This window comes from Malaclemys terrapin, chromosome 18 (assembly GCF_027887155.1).
Source record: "Malaclemys terrapin pileata isolate rMalTer1 chromosome 18, rMalTer1.hap1, whole genome shotgun sequence".
Taxonomy (NCBI): Eukaryota; Metazoa; Chordata; order Testudines; family Emydidae; genus Malaclemys; species Malaclemys terrapin.
This window is the reverse complement of record NC_071522.1, coordinates 689185-708638: the sequence shown is the minus strand read 5'-3', so window position 1 is coordinate 708638 and position 19454 is coordinate 689185. Positions and strand designations below refer to the sequence as shown.

The 19454-nt window shown below is 52.0% G+C and overlaps 2 protein-coding genes across 2 annotated transcripts in view; both read left to right on the top strand.

Annotated features, from left to right (window-relative positions):
* The window catches only part of PRPF8 (pre-mRNA processing factor 8), a 31595-nt gene extending 31012 nt beyond the window's left edge, over positions 1-583 (top strand). The window contains exon 43 of the mRNA XM_054008032.1: positions 184-583. Coding sequence (XP_053864007.1) covers positions 184-338 — 155 coding nt within the window. The 3' untranslated portion in view covers positions 339-583. The remainder of the gene's footprint in view (positions 1-183) is intronic.
* A 2480-nt stretch (positions 584-3063) lies between these two features.
* RILP (Rab interacting lysosomal protein) lies at positions 3064-19359 on the top strand. The gene is made up of 8 exons (XM_054008097.1): positions 3064-3393; positions 3850-3973; positions 6758-6879; positions 7171-7359; positions 8802-8965; positions 9793-9915; positions 16888-16950; positions 18105-19359. The coding sequence occupies exons 1-8, from the start codon at positions 3103-3105 to the stop codon at positions 18259-18261; spliced, it is 1233 nt and encodes a 410-aa protein (XP_053864072.1). The 5' UTR covers positions 3064-3102; the 3' UTR covers positions 18262-19359.
* Positions 19360-19454: the final 95 nt, after the last annotated feature.

Here is a 19454-nt window from a genome sequence, read left to right as displayed (position 1 = left end):
TTCTATGAAAGCTAAAGAGGAAGGAAACCTGTCCAGCTCATCATGTGTTAATCACAGCAGTCTTGTACCTTAAACATGATTAGTAGCTTCCTGCAGGGGGTTGTGAAGAACAGGGTAAGCTGTGTGGGTGGAAATGGCTGAAGTCTCAGGCATGGGGACTGAAATGGGACTGCTTAATTCCAGGTGTTCGTCATGATCCCAACATGAAGTATGAGCTGCAGCTAGCGAATCCCAAGGAGTTTTACCATGAGGTTCATCGCCCATCTCACTTCCTCAACTTCGCCTTGTTGCAGGAAGGGGAGGTCTACTCTGCAGACCGAGAGGATCTCTATGCATAGACCTGGGCTCCGAGAACTCACCCAGACACAGAAAAGACTTAGTACTGTTGATATTCAACAGTGGGTACCTTGCCCCAGAAGAGTTAGTGATCTGCAGGCATTCCCCTGTATGGCTTTCAGTGTTCATTGCTTTAGATGCTTGTGTGTCTAGTCACTGACGGCAGGATTTGTGTAAAGTGTCAGTCCAAATGTACTTTGTGATTTTGGAGAATGGCTTAATAAATTTTATATAACTGGGAACTCTACATTGTCCTTGCGCCTCATCAGTATGAAAGCTGGGTTCAGTGTCTGGCTCTGCCACCAATTTCCGGTGACCTTGGAAGTCATTCATGCGAAGATTCTTAATTGTGCCTGTTAAGTGTTGTAGCATCTGGGAGCCCTAGTTGTGGACCAGGAATCCATTGTACTAGGCATTGTACAAATGGGGGTGGGGGGAAATGTCCCTGTCCCAAAGAGTTTACCATTAAGTAAAAGATGAAACAACAGATGGGGACAGACAGGAGTACAAGGAAACGATGAGACCACATTGATCAGCATAGTATGTGGTCCCAGCACAGTAGGAGCTTAGCTGTTGTCAATTTCTTTTTTTGTAAGCATCCCAGCAAAGGGGAATTTTAAAGGGGGATAATGGTGAGGTAGTGTTATGCATATTTATGGGGAGCTCCTCTGTTGGCATTATTTATGATGCAAGGTATTACCACAACACTAACTTAACCAGAAATTTCTGGTTATTAAATCCAAAGGCTGAATGGTATTTATACAATTACTTTAAACTTCCTAAAAATAAGTCACTACATCCAATACAGAGAGTATTTGTGAGCATGTGATTGGTCTACTTACACATTGGCCAGACTTAGGGAAAACCATCTCATCCTGGTGTGCTCCAGCATGAGTAGGGAGGGGTCTGACAAAGAACCCTCAAATTCATAACTCTTCATACCCTTCAACAAACAAATGTCATAGCCAATTCCCCTCAACTAATTTGAGACAGTTTACTCTAATAAGATTTACAACCTCCTTTCTTCCAAAGTCTTTTCTCCGCCTCCTTCCTGCTGACCAATAGCTTTTGCCTTGTAGCGGGGTTTGCATAAGTTTTACTTTTAAGATAACACTCTGGGTTGGGAAGGTCCATGTAGGAGACCAGATTCTTTGTCTTATTTTAAACCATCTGCAGTCATCCATATTGTTTTAGAAACTTTCCCTTATCTCATTATTTTTTAAACCAGACATTCTCGCTACTCCATTCTTCTGGTCTTATAACTCATTAGTTTCAGGCCCTGACTAACAGGTGGAAGGAAGGCCTTTTCTTTACAACACATTCTCTTTATACCAAATTCAAGCGAACCCATTCTTTAATTTCACATTTATTCTCAATCCTCCCAAAGGTGGGGCAGTATGGGAGCATGAAGGGGCTTGTTTGAAAAGATAAGGCGGTGATGGAGACTGCACTGATCAGAGGCTGGCAGTGCTTTAGTGAATGAGAAATGATGGGGTGAGATTTGCTATGGAGGCCTCTGAGCATGGACACAAGCCCTGTGTTGTGGAGCCAGGGGAGGATGGAAAGAGGGAGGTGGTGAAAGCTCAGGGCGAGGAGAACAAGCGTTGGGAGCAGCCTGCTGCTCGGACCGGAGCAGGACACGACGCCCAGGGAGGAGGATGGTCCGGGAGAACGTGGCCGAACGCGCGGAGAGCCCTGCGCACGTTCCTGCGGAAAGGGGCCAGCTCTGCCCCGGCTCGGGGGGTCAGACACCGCAGCAGGGGCTGGGCCGGGCCACGCTCCGGCCTCACCTGCCCAGCGCTGACCGCCTGGGCCCAGCGCGGCTACGGGCGCCGCCCGGGACCGAGCCGGGGGGGAGGTCGCAGCGCTCCCCGCGCGGGGCGGGGCGGGGGAGGTCGCAGCGGTCCCCGCGTAGGGCGGGGCGGGGGGGAGGTCGCAGCGCTCGCGGGGCGGGGTGGGGGGGTCACAGCGCTCCCCGCGCGGGGCGGGGCGGGGGAGGTCACAGCGCTCGCGGGGCGGGGCGGGGGGGTCACAGCGCTCCCCGCGCGGGGCGGGGCGGGGGGGGGAGGTCGCAGCGCTCGCGGGGCGGGGGGGTCGCAGCGCTCCCCGCGTAGGGCGGGGCGGGGGGGGAGGTCGCAGCGCTCGCGGGGCGGGGTGGGGGGGTCACAGCGCTCCCCGCGCGGGGCGGGGCGGGGGAGGTCGCAGCGCTCCCCGCGTAGGGCGGGGCGGGGGGGGAGGTCGCAGCGCTCGCGGGGCGGGGCGGGGGAGGTCGCAGCGCTCCCCGCGTAGGGCGGGGCGGGGGGGGAGGTCGCAGCGCTCGCGGGGCGGGGTGGGGGGGTCACAGCGCTCCCCGCGCGGGGCGGGGCGGGGGGGGGGAGGTCGCAGCGCTCGCGGGGCGGGGTGGGGGGGTCACAGCGCTCCCCGCGCGGGGCGGGGCGGGGCGGGGGGGGAGGTCGCAGCGCTCGCGGGGCGGGGCGGGGGAGGTCGCAGCGCTCGCGGGGCGGGGCGGGGCGGGGCGCGCGAGAGGCCGCTGGGGGCGGGGCTGCCGCGCGCCGCGCTAACGGCCCGAACGCCTCAGGGCCGCGCGGAGGGAAGCGCCGCGCTGTGCCTGTCTCCGGGGCGGTGTCCCGGCTCCGCCCCGCGGGCCCTGGGCGGGGGGAGCAAACGCTCCTGCGCGCGGCCCCGCGGGGGCGGGGCGGGGGCGGGGCCGGGCGCGTGCGCGGCGCCGCGGCGTTAAGGCGGCCGGAGGCCGGGGGTCGCGGGGCGATGGAGGAGCCGCTGTGGCGGACGCCAGCCGGCCGCCTGGCCCCGGAGCACGTGTACCGCATGGCCGGGGCGCTGGGGGCCGAGCTGCAGCGGCTCTCGGGGCGCTTCGGGCCGGAGGCGGTGGCCGGGCTGGTGCCGCAGGTGGTGCGGCTGCTGGAGCTGCTGGAGGCGCTGGCGGGCCCGCCTGGGGCTGAGCCCGGCGGCCGCGACCCGGCCGAGACGCTGCTGCGGACGGGGCCGAGCCTGCGCGGGGAGCGGCGGCGAGAGGAGGCGGCGGCCCCCGGGGCTGGGGTGAGCGCGAGCGCCGCGGCTGGGGGCGGGCTCCGGGCCCTTCGCCGGCGGGTCTGGTACCCGCCCGGGGCGGGCTTGGCGGTGCCCGTCACCAGACCCAGCGTCCGCTCTTCCCGGGGCGGCCGGGCCCGGGGCCCCGGAGGGAATCCTGCTCGGCTCGGCTCGGGACACCCTCCCCGCCCGGTGCCCGGTAATGGCCGCTCTCCCGGCGAGCGGAGTCTGGCTTCTCCCCCAGCCCCTGGCCTCCCAGGAGGCTGCTCGCGGCATCCTGTGCGGGTCGCTTGGCTGGCAGCTGTGCCCGGCTGGCAGGCCCGCCGCAGCAGTCTGGCTGCAGAGCCGACCGGCCATGGAGCCGTGTGCCCCATGTGCGATCCCCATTGGTGCCCCATCAGTAAAGGCGTAGTAGGTATGGCGTGGCCCAGGGAGGGAGCTGATCTCTCTGGGTTTGTCCTTCAGGACCTGGAGCAGAAGTTGTCTGAAGCTCAGAGGAAAGAGCATGTTCTCCAGAGCCGGTTGGCCCAGCTGGAGGAAGAAAACCAAAAGCTTCTGGCACAACTTGCAGAAAGCCACTCCCAGGAAGGTGGGTGTCCCTAGGAAGGAGGGTGGAGAGCTGCTGCTGAATCCCTTCCACGGCTGTCATTGCTGCTGGGGGTCAGTGCAGTGAAGCTGTAGTTATCTGAATGCATATCTTGCTTACAGAAATCAAGTTAGTGCCCTTGTTCACAGGCCACTGTGATCTCTGGGATTCTCTGGTTATATTTGTGTAAAGGCTTTACTCTGGTTTCTGAGCAAATACAAACTCTGAATGGGTCCGTGTAATGCCTTGGAGGCAGGGTGGTGGTGGTCCACTTCATGGGTGGAGAACTGAGGCACAGAGTAATGCTATCTATACTAGAGACCTTAGGAAAAATACCCCTTGTTCAGTTGCACAGGTGTTCGCACTGGGGAGTTCTGAACGAGGCTGGGCGTGGCAGTTTCTAGTAAGTTTAACTAGAAGCCTTGTCTATGTTAGGGCTCCCAGAGGTGCTAGCAGTGGTGCATGGGTTGTAGGATCTCTTACTAAACACACCCTTTACCCACCCTAAAGTTGTCACTGCATAGAAAGCATCTAGCAGAGCTTGGGAGCAGCACCTAAGTCTGCAGGGTCCCAGCTGCTCTCTCAACCACAAGACATTCTTCCCCTTAAGTTATTCAGGGAGGTGGTTGTATGAATCTGCATGTCATTATAAATGTAACATTTGTATTTTAAAACACACCCCAGCCTGTCCCTTTCATGTCTTGTTTCAAGAGCTGTTCTGCCTGCGCTTTGGGGAAGTGGTTTCTAGTCAGAGGTTGGAGCTACTTCTACCTTTCCCCTAACTGAGGTATTCGTGTCAAATCCTCCTTAGGGCTTGTCTACACCATACAGATTTTAGTGACAAGACTGTGTCGACCGCCTTGTCGCTAAAAGTCGGCGTGTGTAAATGCTCTTTGTCAGCAGGAGCCGCGTTCACACTTCCACTTGCGTTGGCAAAACTTTTGTCTTTCGCGGGGGTGGGGGCTTTAAGTATCTGTGAAAGGCAAAAGTTTTGTCGACTACTTCGCAGTGTAGACATACCCTTAGGATCGGACATGTTAAGCTCAAAATGAGTGTCCCTCTATCATGGGTAGCTCCAGAGCACCCATCACTGTAGTAGCTATGCACTGAATGTACTCCTGGACTATTGTCCCTTGCCCAAGAAAGCTTCAGCTACTGTTTGGGAATTTTACCCTTGTCCATACTAGCTTGTTTGTTTCAGTTGCGTCTTTCAGTGTGGGTGGTTGACTGTATTTCCTTTGGTAAAGCCACCCTTCGTGTGACCAGGGAGTCTAGTAATTGATGAGTAAGTCAGAATCTAAACTAACCAACTCTTAAAATTGTAAGTAAAAAGAAGAAATAGAGTAATAGTACAAGAGGAAGCAGCCACTAGTGTGACTTAGCAGAGGGCCTGCTTCTCTACTGCAATGCACTTGAAATTGGAGTCACAGAGGTGGTGGCTGTTACTACCAAATTGGAGCTGGTGGGAGCTAATTGAATTAAGACCCCACTATGCCTGAATCCATAGTAAGAAATGGTTCCTGCTCCAAAGAGCTTACAGCTTAAAGAAAGAAGTAATAAGTGTGTTTAAAGAAACAGGACAACTGTAACTGTGAGGGGGAGGTGGTGTTATATGGGCTGGCTGCATGCACGGTTGGCAGGCTTTAACATATAAATTAACAGGAGGCCTCAGTGATGTCACTCTCTGCTGTCTACCTGCCTGGTTAGGGTCAGGAAGGAGTTGGCAATGTGACAATGCAGAAGAATGGTGAGTGTAGTGTTGACTGGCCTGTCATGGAGGAGATGGTCTTGCTCTGCACCTCCAGGTGGAGTGTGGAAAGGCATGTTCTCTACTGAGTACCCCAATGTAAGAAAGATACAGTGGGTGAGAGAGAAGAAGCTAGGAGAGAACCACCTAAGTGGCTGGGGACTAGAAGGGCCCATTGGGAGTTAGAGCCATGTAACATGGGGGCGCACCAGGGAGGAGGCATTCAGGGTGCTGTGTGAGGGTAATACAAGGAGCAATGGGAGGAAATAAAGGGGGAAATATTTGGAAAATACCAAGAAGGTGTATACCCTGAGGGTGAGTGATCTGAGAGTCTTTGTGATATCTAGATTCTGTAAGTTGGTTATTTAACTGGGCAGTGCCAGTAATGTCAGCTCCTGAAGGGGGAGAGGAAGGAGTTGCTGAGGCTGTGGTCACAGTTCAGTTGCCATCTTTCACTGGTGCTTGAGAAAATTACACAGTGACTTCTGCCTCCACTGGGTGATGATGCATGGTGTGCGGGCAGTCTGGCTCCTTCATAGGGAAGAGATGAGGGGAGGGTGTTTACAAGGCTTTGGCCTGTGTTATGCAGGTGATGGAGGGGAGGGCGGTTAAAACCAAATTACCATAATGGTCCCTTCTGGCCTTAATCTGTGAATTACTCCAGCTGTAGATACTATGGCCTCACTTTCAGTAGAGGACCTTGCAGACTCCCTGGTAGCTAGCCCTGACTCAGGCTCACGAGGGTTAGCCACATTGGGAGCCCCAGTGTGGATGGCTCTGGCTCCAGCAGCCATTCTCAGAAATTTGTCATCTAACCCTATTGGCAGCCTGTCTAGCATGTGCTACATAAAATGGCTGTGGGAGGCAGGAGCCCATTTACTCTGAAGCTGCCAGCATTGCAAACATCAATGCAGCTGAGACAGTGTTGGCAATGGTGCAAGAGGGGGGTTCTGTGAAACTCTCTAGAGTAGCCATGTCTGTAAGCATGGAGCTCAGCAGGAGGGCAGAGCTGCAACTGATCTCTTGGTGTTGGGTTTTAGACAGCACTTTACGGAAGGAGAGAGAAGTGATGCTGCGGTTGAAGGAGGTGGTGGACAAGCAGAGGGATGAGATTCGGGCCCAAGCCCACGAGATAGTCTGCAAGAACCATGACACAGAGGCGGTAAGAGGCAGAGTGCCCGTGGCTTATTCCAGTGCTGTGAGAGTGGGAGCGCCATGCTATGTGATCTGTTCTTACATGCACCATTGTCTCCCTGTAATATGTGTCGAAGTGTTTGCTATAAGAGCAGATTATAGTAGTACTGTAGTTTCTGAGCACCTATATGTGCCCAAACCCTCTGCCTTTCCTGGGAGTGGCCCATGGCCGTGCACACACTTGTGTGTCCCTGTGCGGGAGCAGAGCCTGCAGCTGTATGCACAGCTGTCTCACACTTGCCTGTATCTGGTTTCTCAGCTGCAGGAGCAGTTAAATCGTTTCATGTCCATGAATGAGGACCTGCGTCATAAACTGGCTGTGGTCCAGGTTCAGCTCAAGAGTTCTCTGGAGAAGAAGGAGGATTTGGAGACCAGGGTGCTGGAAAATCAGAGGGAAATTGACAGACTGACCAGGGCTGCATCTGGAGCATCCCCCAGGCTCAATATGGTGAGTGAGCCAGAGCCCTGCAATATCCATTCTCTGGGGAATCTTTAGTGCAGAATAAACTCTTAGCCACTTCATGAAGCTGCAGTAAATCACTAATGGGTCAGGATGTGTCAGAATGATCATTGTATGGGCTCTAAGTCTCTAAACTTCAGGGCTTAACCAAAGACTGATGTTGGTGTTAGGAAGCCTGTGCAAGAATCAGTGGGTCTGCTGCTTTAGCAGGGAGTAAAAGGAGGAGTTAAGGAAGGTAAGGATATTGCAGTGATAAAGTGACTTGTTTGCTTTAGTCCTCACCACAGAGGATGCTGGCAAGATATCTGCCCCAGACCTATTCTTTTCAGGTAATAAAGTAGAGGTGCTATCAGAGACCTATGTATCAGAAGAACTACTGGAACAAATTGATACAGTTAAGGACAGGTCACCAGTCCCAGATGGCTCATACCCAAGAATTCCGGAGAAACTGAAATAGCATTAAAATCTGATGATATCCTAGGGTTCTGGAGGGAAACAAACACATCTATCTTTAAGAAGCATCAGTGGTCATCTTGGGAATCGCAGACCATGTCTAAACTCTGTTGTGGAAACGGTTTCCTATAGTTAATATTTATCCCTCTATGAGCTAACCAATTTCCCTCTTAATAGCTTCTCATTAGAATTTTGCCTTGGACTTTATTGTCACCTTTCCTGCCCCTCAGGAGAGGGAGTGGGGCCTTATTGGGACAGGCTTGTGATGCAGCAGCGTGAGGTGAACTCCCCTCTGCTCTCCCCATACCCCACTGGATTTCATGGTCTTCAAATGGACGTAAACAGTAAAGAATGGAGTCCAGTGTCCTTATGAGATGGCTCTCACATGAGATGGCATTGTTGTGTGGTTGTGCACATCACTGCCTCTTTGTAAACTTTATCCTTGAGACCCTCCGATACAGTGACATGGACAAGAATCCTCCTGACCTCTGAAGAGCTGTGCTGGCCAGAGCAGTGTCTGCTCTATCTCAAGTTGTTAGTGTGTATTTGTGAAGGAGAGGAGGCAGAGAGGGAGTTTCAAGAAAATCCTGATGGCTAGGTGTGATGCACATGAGACCACTTCGCAACCAGAGATTCTCTACATTTTAGATAGGTGCTGGAAAACCAAACATTGTTCGCTTTAAAATATCCCAGCTTTAGACTGGAGCCCAGACTTGTTATATACCTAGCTAATGAAGTCTAGCTATATGTTAGTTCTATAGCTAATCAGTGATCGCAAGGGGAAGGAGACTGTCTTGCATCTCCCCCATCTGCACCTGACTCTCGTCAGCAGTGGCATCTCCCCTGGACCCTGTGGCATCTTAAGCAAGCTTCCTCACCTGGCTTGCACCCTGTTTGTAGCAAGAGGGTCTGCCAGGGCCTTTGCTTACCTGTCTTCCCAGGTTCTGCTCAGCTTTTCCCTCTCTTTGAATCCCTAGGATGGAGCAGCAGCACCCGTGGAGGAGCTGCAGCACCAAGACTGCGGGAGGAACTCTGCTCCGAGCTGCTTCTGTAAAGAAGAGTTGAAGCAAATCCTGCAGGAGCGGAATGAGCTCAAGACCAGTCTGTTCTTGGTGCAGGAGGAGCTGGCCTATTACCAACGGTGAGCATTGCAGCAGGCAGAGAGCTGGCATGCCCATAGCCCTGCATCAGACTGGAGGTTGTGGGGCATGGCGCTGACTGTAGGGAAGTCTCCACAGACAGCGAGCACCTCTAGGGATGTTGCAGGACCACAGAGCGTGGGAGAGGGCACCATCCAGCATACCTAGAGCAGCCTGATTATAGGGAAAGGGGAAGCATGTTCCTGGGTGACCAGAACCACATTCACTTCAAGAAAGAACAAAACACTTTCCTTCTGCTGCGGGGGTCCCTTGGCCCTGGTGGGCTGCATCTGTGCCAGATGGACTAAGGTTCTGGTTTGCATCACTGGCATTTGAGTGCTGGGCTGCCTTGAGATGGTTGTAATCCTGGCCAACTAGACACAGGCCCCTGGGGGAGTGGAGGGATTGACACTTCCCTTTTGCTTCACCCATCAGGTTGGGCACCCTCGAGGTGGATTCACAGGCCCCACCCCAAACCCATGGCAGGGGTGAATTGTGTGGCTGTAGATGGTCTAGGTTAAGGTCTCTGACTGGAGTCCTTAGACCTTGCCCTGCTGCCCCTCGCTCCCCAGGGATGGGGGATGTGCTAGTCTCTCATCTCACCCTTCCTGGGCTGAGAGGCCTACAGGATGACCTGTCTGGGATTGAATTCCTCTGTGCCCGGATTGAGGTACTCTCAGGGGAGGGGGTGACTGTTCCTGTCTCTGCTGAAGGCTGAGAGCCCTGGAGAGGTCACTCTAGTTGTGGGATGTTCCTTGCCTACTCCCCGGAAGCTGTAGAGCTGGGTGTCTCCCTGCCCTTTTGTGCACTGGCTGGTTTGTTTCCCCAGGGAGCTGCTGAATGATGAGCGAATCCCAAGCTTCCTGCTGGATGCCATGAAATCCACCATCAAAAAACAGCGGAAAAAAATCCGAGCCAAGATGTTGGGGACTGTGGAGGAGCCAGTGAGCAGGTGAGTCTGCAGCTGGCTGCAGGGGCCTGGGTGCTCGGGCTGGGGTAGCTCCTGCTCATTCCACAACTGGATTGACACTGGCGGCCATGGTACGACACCTCTCCTGCTGCTCAGAAGGAAGGAGAGAACTGCCTCTGCCTGGGAAGGGCCTCCAGTACCTGCCTCGCGTGCCAGCTGGGACTCAAGGAGGAGCATTGCTGCACAGCACAGGAGTCCCTGGTATCACCATGCCTGGGCACCAGAAACTCCTAATCACAGGGCACTCAGTATGTTTCATTGTCACTGGGTCATATGTGGCCTGCTGGGCTGTTGGACACCACTCATTGCTGCAGTGGAGTCTGGTGAAGGGAGTGTGAGGCTGGGGCAGCCAGAAGTGCTGGGAAGGACTGGCCAATGAGCAGGGTCCTGCATGATGCTGTCAGAAGCTGTCCTGAGGGGTGGTATTGAAGATGGCAGCTGGGATGTTCCATGGAGGGTCTGCAGGATTCACGGGAGTAGCACCCACTCCTGCAAGTACAGAGCGACTCATGAGTACCTGTTGTAAACTGTCCATAACTCCAGCTCCATGCTCTGCAGGCTGCGTCCTCATCACCCCGGAACGGACTGGCTGGGGAGTGTGTGGAATGCAGCTCAATGGTTTTTAAACTGTCTTGAATAAAGATCTGAAATGGGCCTAGCTTTTCTACAGGGCTTTGATAACTGCTGTTCCCTTACCCTCTTCTGCAGTGGGGTGACTCTTGGCTTGGGGGAGAGATCCACAGAGGGGAAGGGAGAAGCCAACATCCTAACATAACTGCACATGATGGAAGGAAGCATCATAGTGCCCATGGGGACTAGACTCCCAGTAGGGAGTGACCAGATGTAAGGAAGCAGAGACTTGCCTACAGCCTTATCTGTGCCCTGGAACAAACATTTGTCATTGGGGACTAGAACCTACATGTTAACCCTCTGAGGTTGTGTAGGCGAAGGCCTTCTCTTCACCGGGGAGAAAGTGTGTTCTAGCTCCAGTTAACCGGTGAAATCCTAGCAAAGACAAAGCAGCTCATAGTGCTCATTGAATTAATAGGTCAAGGTCAATCCGTGGCTCCCCCATAGGCTTTAAATCAACATCTGCACTCATGTGAAAATACAAGCTGCCTTCTCTTTGGTAGGATTTACCTCATGTGTTCTTAATGCAAGTTAACATCCTTTCCTGCTGAAGACTCAGCATGGGGTACTGTAAGGTGTGTGTGGCTTTTCCTAATGCAGGACTAAAGGGGGAGTCCCCTAGTGACTGGGTACAGAGAGGGGGTTAGCCCTGGCCAGGTCTCTGGCAAAGCAAGAAAGTAAGTTTTTTTTGGCTGCATGCATACCCTTCCCCGCAGCCTGCTTAGCTGCCCCTGTATTGTTGGAATCTTATCCTTTAATAAATAGGGAAGCAGCAGCCACCCCCAGAGCCCTATGAGGGCTAACAATGGCCTAGGGTTAGCACGGCTGTGTCCCTAACAGCCTCTCGAGCAGCGGTTGGGCTATTGACCTGCCCTAACAAACCTAGTATAGACTCCAAAAACCTGTGTCTTGGCTGAATATGGCAGGCTGCTGGTTCCTAATCTCTGCAGCCTCTGGGATTTGGCTAGCCCCGGCTCTTCCTGTGACTAGAGCTGTTACTTTTTGAATGGGATTGTTACCCATCAAGTTAGCATCCACAGCTGCCCCTACCGCTATGATCATTGTCATGAGCAAGCCCTGGTCGGACCCTCCCATGAGCAGGGCTGCGTGATGCAGTCTGTCCCTGCCTATGCTGACCATGAAGCTGTTCTCTGCAGTACGTGAGCTAATCTTCCTCCTGCCAAGGCCTGGTCTTGGTGTCAGCAGCACCCCTCCCCCACTTATCTCCACTAGCAAAGAGCCCTTCCCTCTCTGTTCTGTGGCTCTGCATTGTCATGGCCAGTGGGGGAAAGGGAGCCTTCTACCCCCTGCAGACTGAACTGAACTGAGACATTCTTTTTAGGTGACAGATCTGAGGAACTGTCCCAGATTGAGGTATCATTAGAGGTGGTTTTGGAACAAATTGATAAATTAAACAGCAATAAGTCACCAGGACCAGATGGTATCACCCAAGAGTTCTGAATGAACTCAAATGTGAAATTGCAGAACTACTAACTATAGTCTGTAACCTATCATTTAAATCATCTTCTGTATCAGATGACTGGAGGATAGCTAATGTGATGCCAATTTTTAAAAAGGACTCCAGAGGTGATCCTGGCAATTACAGGCCTGTAAGACTGACTTCAGTACTGGGCAAACTGGTTGAAACCATAATAAAGAACAATATTGTCAGACATATAGATGAACAGAATTTGTTGAGGAAGAGTCAACATGGTTTTAGGGAGGTGGTGGAGTCTCCTTCCTTGGAGGTTTTTAAGGCCCGGCTTGACAAAGCCCTGGCTGGGATGATTTAGCTGGGAATTGGTCCTGCTTTGAGCAGGGGGTTGGACTAGATGACCTCTTGAGGTCCCTTCCAACTCTGATATTCTATGATTCTATGATTCTATGATTTTAGTAAAGGGAAATCATGCCTCACCCATCTACTAGAATTCTTTGAGGGGGTCAACAAGCATGTGGACCAAGGGGATCCAGTGGATCTAGTATACTTAGATTTTCAGAAAGCCTTTGACAAGGTCCCTCACCAAAGGCTCTTAAGCAAAGTAAGCGGTCATGGAATAAGAGGGAAGGTTCTCTCATGGATTGGTAACTGGTTAAAAGATAGGAAACAAAGGGTAGGAATAAATGGTCAGTTTTCAGAATGGAGAGAGGTAAATAATGGTGTCCCCCAGGGGTCTGTATGGGGACCAGTCCTATTCAATATATTCATAAATGATCAGAAAAACAGGTAAACAGTGAGGTGGCAAAAATTGCAGCTGTTACAAAATTACTAAAGATAGTTAAGACCCAGGCAGACTGTGAAGAGCTACAGAAGGATCTCTCAAAACTGGGTGACTGGGCAACAAACTAGTAGATGAAACTTAATGTTGATAAATGCAAAGGTAATGCACATTGGAAAGTATAATCCCAACTATACATATAAAATGATGGGGTCTAAATTAGCTGTTACCTCTCAAGAAAGAGATCTTGGAGTCATGGTGGATAGTTCTCTGGAAACATCCACTCACTGTGCAGTGGCAGTCAAAAAAGCAAACAATGCTGGGAATAATTAAGAAAGGGATAGATAATAGGACAGAAAATATCATGTTGCCTCTATATAAATCCATGGTATGCTCACATCTTGAATACCGGGTGCAGATGTGGTTGCCCCATCTCAAAAAAGATATATTGGAAAAGGTTCAGAAAAGGGCAACAAAAATGATTAGGGGTATGGAACGGCTTCCGTATGAGGAAAGATTAATAAAACTGGGACTTTTTAGCTTGGAAAAGAGATGGCTAAGGGGAGATATGATTGAAGTCTATAAAATCATGACTGGTGTAGAGAGAGTAGATAAGGAAGTGTTGTTTACTACTTCTTATAACACAAGAACTAGGGGTCACCAAATGAAATTAATAGGTAGCAGGTTTAAAACAAATAAAAGGAAGTATTTCTTCACACAATGCATAGTCAACCTGTGGAACTCCTTGCCGGGGGATGTTGAGAAGGCCAAGACCATAACAGGGTTCAAAAAAGAACTAGATACGTTCATGGAGGATAGGTCCATCAATGGCTATTAGCCAGAATGGGCAGGAATGGTGTCCCTAGTCTCTGTTAGCCAGAAGCTGGGAATGGGCGACAGGGGATGGATCACTTGTCCCACTGAAAAGCAAGGAGACTTAGCTGTTAAAGGTACCCCCATGCTGCAAGTGAAGATGTGATTGTAACACAGATAGGCATCTACCCCTGCCCCAGCTTTGATCTAGCTAACAGGTGTTAGAATAGTAGTGAAGATGTGATATCATAAGCTAGCAACCAGAGTACGTGCCCAGGCTCCTCACTGCATTTGTACTCTGGTGGTTAGTAAGTGCTGAAGCCTGTGCTGCCCCCTTTTCACTGCCAGGGTTAGCTGTGCCAGCTAGAGGAAAGCTAACACAGGTATGTCATGCTGCACTCACACCTTTGCTGTCAATGTAGACCTTTGAAACAGTCACTGAGAGCAGGATTTTCAAGTGTGGATGCTGCTGAGAATCTCAACGTTGGTGCCCACCACTAGCCATCTGACATAGCTCTCCTTTCCTTCTCCTATGGACCCCCGTGATTCTGTATTGGGCCCTGCTAGTAGCAGTGTGAGCCCCGGTGCAGTTGAGCTGCTGACGTTTTCACTATTGTGTGATTGAACCCTGCACAGAGCAGCTCTCATCATTGCAGACAGAGGCCCATCTATACTAAGGAACCCTGCAGAGTTGACTCCAGGGAAGCAGAATCTGAGCCAAATATTATGGTGTCTGGAATAGTTCATGACAGAGTGCAGACACCCCAAACTGGTGGTGTGTTCTATAGTGCAATTTTACCAAGCCAGTAACAAATGTGAACTGGATCACCATAGAAGTCTTACTATGGAGTCACAGAAAGTCCCCTTACCCTCTCCAGTCGATCTTGCCATCCAGACAAACTGGACTTATGGTCACTTACACCAAAAACCACACCATGTTTAGGTTGCTTCCAGTCCTGAGAGACCAGTTGTTTACCTAGATTAACTGGTACTCTTGATCCTACCCCAAAGACAAAGGCCTATAGCCAATCCTGTAATAAACTATCTAAAGGTTTATTAACAAGAAAAAAGGAAGAGCGTTATTTACAGGTTAAAACAAGCAAATGTATCCATGCAAATGAGTTACCATCTAAATCCTAAACATGACAGAGTTGTAGTGATCTCTTTTCAAAATGTCTTTCAAGGCAGACCCAGGTGGCAGCCTCTGGGGATCTTTGGCTTTAACTGGCTCTTCAGAGTTCAAACAGCCAAAAGATGCAGTTTCTTCTTGTCAGGGATTTTTATTCCTGTCCCCCAGAGTTCAACATGATGAGAAGAGTTTGTCTCCCCTTCATGGGTGTGGGGGAACAATCAACAAAGTCTTTTATCCTCTGATGGTCCACCATGGTTTGTCTGGTATCTATGCTATGGGCCTTCTTTTATTAGGCTGGAGATAACACCTCCTGTGGCAAACTAGTATTTCACAGTTGCTAATGTTTCTCTCCTGACTGGACGGAGGTGGGGGGCTACAGTTTCAGAGCAAACATTTTTACAGTTACAGAATCTCTCTCCCATATTAAATATTACCTTATAACAGGGGCTATAGATATTATAAGTGAGATTAATACATGCAGCAACATACAAGCATTTAATAGAGTCTAAACTAAATACATTCTTATAAAATTAATCCCTATTTAGAGCACAACTAACATATAGGTGACCTGGTCTGGTCTCCAGTTATGAGGTTGTCATCAGTCCTTAGCTAATGCCTGCAGCCTGGGCAAGAGCTGGCATCTCGCCTGCTAGTGTCACACTAATAATGGTGACAATTTCTTCAGAATTTCTCCAGCTCACCAAGGAAGGAGGTGCGCTGGTGCCTTACCTGCCATCACAGGGCAGTCCAGGTAGTGAGGGACTGGGCCTTGGAGTCACTTCTGTTCAGCTGGCTCAGCTAGTAGAAAGCTGGGTGTGTGTGTGTGTGTGGAGTGGTTAGAAGAAAGGATTGGTGACTAGGAGGACACTGGCTTCTGCTCTGGGGTGAGCCACTTACAGGGATCATGGGAAGGCCATTTTAGCTCCTTGAACCTCAGTTACCCTGGAGCCAAACTGCCCAAGTGCTGAAAATGCAAAGCTGTGCCTGGTCTAAACTTCTGGGGAGGAATGTGTGTGTCTGGCTCATTTGCTTACATGTGTTTAAATATTTAACAATAAAAACATTGTGACCATCTACACAGCAATGTGAACACTGAAAAGTCTGAAAGTGCTTTGCTCTCAGAGGCGCACTGGAGATGAAGTAGTTAATGTTTGCAAAGTGCTTTGCAGGTGAAGAGCACTGAGCGGAATTGTGCCGAGTGTGATTCTGTATGAAACTTGGAAAAGAATCTCTGCACCCACCACTGACATGCAGCCATTGCTGAGAGTGGAACAATGGTGCTGCTGACTCTTCATTTTGAGAAATAACCTGGAGACGAGAAAACGCAGCACAGTCCTTCCAAAACGGAAAGAGCAGTTCCTGACTCTTTCCATCCCTGATGAACTTCTGGGGAATATTTAAGGTGGTAGAAGGTGGAGTAGCTAGGAATCAGGGCAGAAAAATAACTAAGGGCAAAAAACATAGGCTTAATGGCAAGAAGAACCTCCGGGTCAATAAGAAGTACTGGGTTATGGCATGGTCCCTCAGGGGAGGCAGTGGAAGCTCTGTTGCTAGAGACCCTAGACTGTAGGGAACAATCCTGCCCTGGCTTCAAGAAATGGACTGGGTGGGACCCAGGAGATCTCTAGTTCTTTCAAATACTGAAACTGCAGTAGCTATTTAACAGCCACATAGCAGCCCTGCTCACCTGTTTAGGGCAGAAAATGAAGGAGAATCCTTGTCCAGCTGAACATGTGGGAGGGAGGAGGCAGAAGGTGATTGCCCTTTGGAACTTGGCCAGGATCCTGCATCGCATCCAATACCTTTACTCTTGCAGAGTGCCCTGGGATCTGCACTGGGCACACATGGTCAGGGCCTCAGTTCTGCACTGCATCCACAAGGCAATGTCCGATGCTGGACACGCTGTGGGGTTTTCTAGGGAACAACGTACAGAAATCAAACCCTTCTGGAGCTGAATCTGGCTATGGGTATCCTTTGCGCTGGGCAGGATTCCCATGATGATTTGTGTGATAGGGCTGTTGCCCTCCTCTCCCCCATATGCGTATTATTTGTGGTTTGGGAAGCGGGATCTGGCAATCTCCTTTCTATTGATTTGGTATCAAGCATAAGTGAGCAGGTCAGAGGGTTTGTGACTCACCATTTCTCTGCTCTTTTGCACCCTAGTGATGAAGATGAGAGTGCAGATTGTGTGGACTCTCAGCCACGTGAATCCAAAATCAAGAGCTTGTAAGTTTGCATCCGATGTACTGATTTGAAGAAGTATTCGTATGGTTAGAGGAATAATTAGCCCTTAGGGCAGAGGTCCCCAAACTGTGGGGTGTGCCCCCCCAGGGACCTTCCAAGGCTATGGCCCCGCCCCCAGCCATGCCCTGCACTTGGCCCCATCCCCAGCTTTGGCATGGCTCCTCACCCAGCTGGGGGCCTGGCTGCGGCTCTGCTCCTGCCCCTAGCCTTGGCCCCTGCAGTGCCTCTGTTCCCACCCAGGGCCAAGGCTGGGGGCTGGGGTGGGACCGGGAGCAGAGCTGCATCTGGCTGCTGGCCCCCACAGCAGCCGAGCTGCGGCTCCGATTCCCCCCCCCCCAGCTTCACCCCCTGGCTGCAGCTCAGTTCCTGGCCTCGCTCCTGGCCCCAAACCCATCCCCAGCTGCGGCCCCAGTCTCAGGCCCCTTACCCCTGTTTCCCCCCCCTGCTCTCCCCCCCCCCGAGCCATGGCCACGGGGGGGGAGGGGTGGAGAGGGTTAAGGGTGGGCACAGTCCTCAAAAATGTGGGGACCACTGCCGTAGGGCATTATAAATGACTACAGTACCTGTGAGGCTTTATCTGTTGAGAACAGTGTGCTGAGCACTGTATGAGGAGGTGCAGTCCCTGCCCTGAAGAGTTGGCACCTTCGTACGGAGGAGCCAGTGGCTTGTGCATACACACTGCATCAGGGGCTGGTGTGTGTGCCAAGTGCTCTGAGAGGCCTGCTCCAGGCTTGCCATTCTGATTCTCAAGCCCTAGTGTGATTTGCTGCCTCCTCCAGGGTCAGTGATGCCACAAGACAGTCCCAGCCTGTATCACACAGGTTCTGGAGTGCCAGGCAGTGCTTAAAGTATGTGTGTAGGTGAGTGGGGGGGTCACAGACCTGGCAAAATATAAAAAAAATGAAATCTAGCTGAGGGACACACTTAAGCACCGTCTTAGCAAAGCTGCTGCTCCCGGATTATGACAGGACCCCTCACGTTACGTACTGGCCCCAGGTGTTCATGGATGAACCTGTCCCTGGTGCTGCCAGGTGTCTCCAATGGACAGTTGTTCTGACAGCAGCTTTGGGGATGGCGCTCTCTCGTGGGAAGTTCACTGCCCCTGCTCATCCACTCTCTTTCTACTTTCCCTGCAGTTTTGGTCTGTGGTATCACAGCAGCAGCAAAGACCCCCCCAACCCAAGCTGCTCAGGAGTGTGGGAAATCATTGACTCACAGGATGTGCATTTTGAGCAGGAGGAAGAGAACAAACCCACACCTGGCTCCCCTGACAGAGTGGTGCCTCCTCCCTGATCTCAGCTGAACAGGATGCCAGCCTATGGCCCATCAGCAGCACCTGCCCCTCCCGGCCCCTCTCTCAGAGACAATTTCATGGGAGGCTCAGTACCCTCAGCTCCTTTAGAAACATTGGTCCCCCATCGCAGCAGTCAGCCCTGGAGATGCAGCTGCACAAGACACAGTGAAAGCCTGATGTGTGTAGGGTTAGATGGCTCTGGCCACAGCCAATTCCCACACCTCATCTGTGTTCGCAGTTCAGATGCCCCAGTCAATGCCCAGGCTCCATTCACACTTGCAGCTTGGCCCCATCCATGCCTGTGCCCCGTCTGCACTTGGAGCTCAGCCCCTATTGAATGTCCACTTCCCATCTGCTTGTGGCTTGGCTGCCCCAGCCAATGCCTGCACTGCACCTGTGCTCACGCCTCAGCTTCCTCTGCCAATGCCCATACCGTCTGTGCGCTCGCAGCTCGGCCACCCCAGCCAGTGCTTGGCCATGCTGTCTCTTGGCCACCCTCCTAAGTCTGCGCCTTACCTGTGCTTGCACCCCAGCTGCCCCAGCCATCACCCATGCTCCACCAGCGTTCATGCCTTGGCCACTGTGGCCAGCCCGTATTCTCACACCTCAGCTGGGCTGCCCCAGCCATCACCCATGCTCCACCAGCGCTCATGCCTTGGCCACTGTGGCCAGCCCGTATTCTCACACCCCAGCTGGGCTGCCCCAGCCAGCAGCTGCAGCCAGGCTTTCACTTGCAGCTCAGCTCCCTCATTGCGGCTGCTGCTCTCAGGCAAGCACCAGTTCTTCTAGCACCAATGTACCCAAACTATGGCTCGGTGGATGTATTTGCTTCATGACCTCACGGCAGAACACTGCAATACACTGACCCCAGAGAAAAGGTGCAATAGAGCCTCTGGCCAGGGCTCTTCTGTGTTTCACTAGGAACATGTAACAGTGACTAGTGCATGGCACTGGCGAGTGCTCAGGAAATGGAGGTGTTTTAGTCTTTGGGAGTTTCTCTATTATTGGGGCGATGGGGATCTCTCTTGGGTATATTACTGTCTGGCTTTAGAATTGAGATCAGCACCAGAAATAAATCCTTTGAGTGTTGCTCAAAGCGCCTGGCATGGCCTGTGCTTTCTTCTTGCTCTTGTAGGGACTCCCCAGTTGACTGGACTGGTAGTGTCCAGAGAGAGGGATGGGAGTCCCATCC

Excerpts from the sequence above, each read along its gene's own strand:
- RILP (XM_054008097.1), top strand. The coding sequence starts at position 3,103 with ATGGAGGAGCCGCTGTGGCGGACGCCAGCCGGCCGCCTGGCCCCGGAG. Across the intron at positions 3,394-3,849 it reads CGGCGGCCCCCGGGGCTGGG|GACCTGGAGCAGAAGTTGTC; the intron begins GTGAGCGCGAGC and ends TTTGTCCTTCAG. Across the intron at positions 8,966-9,792 it reads GAGCTGGCCTATTACCAACG|GGAGCTGCTGAATGATGAGC; the intron begins GTGAGCATTGCA and ends TTGTTTCCCCAG.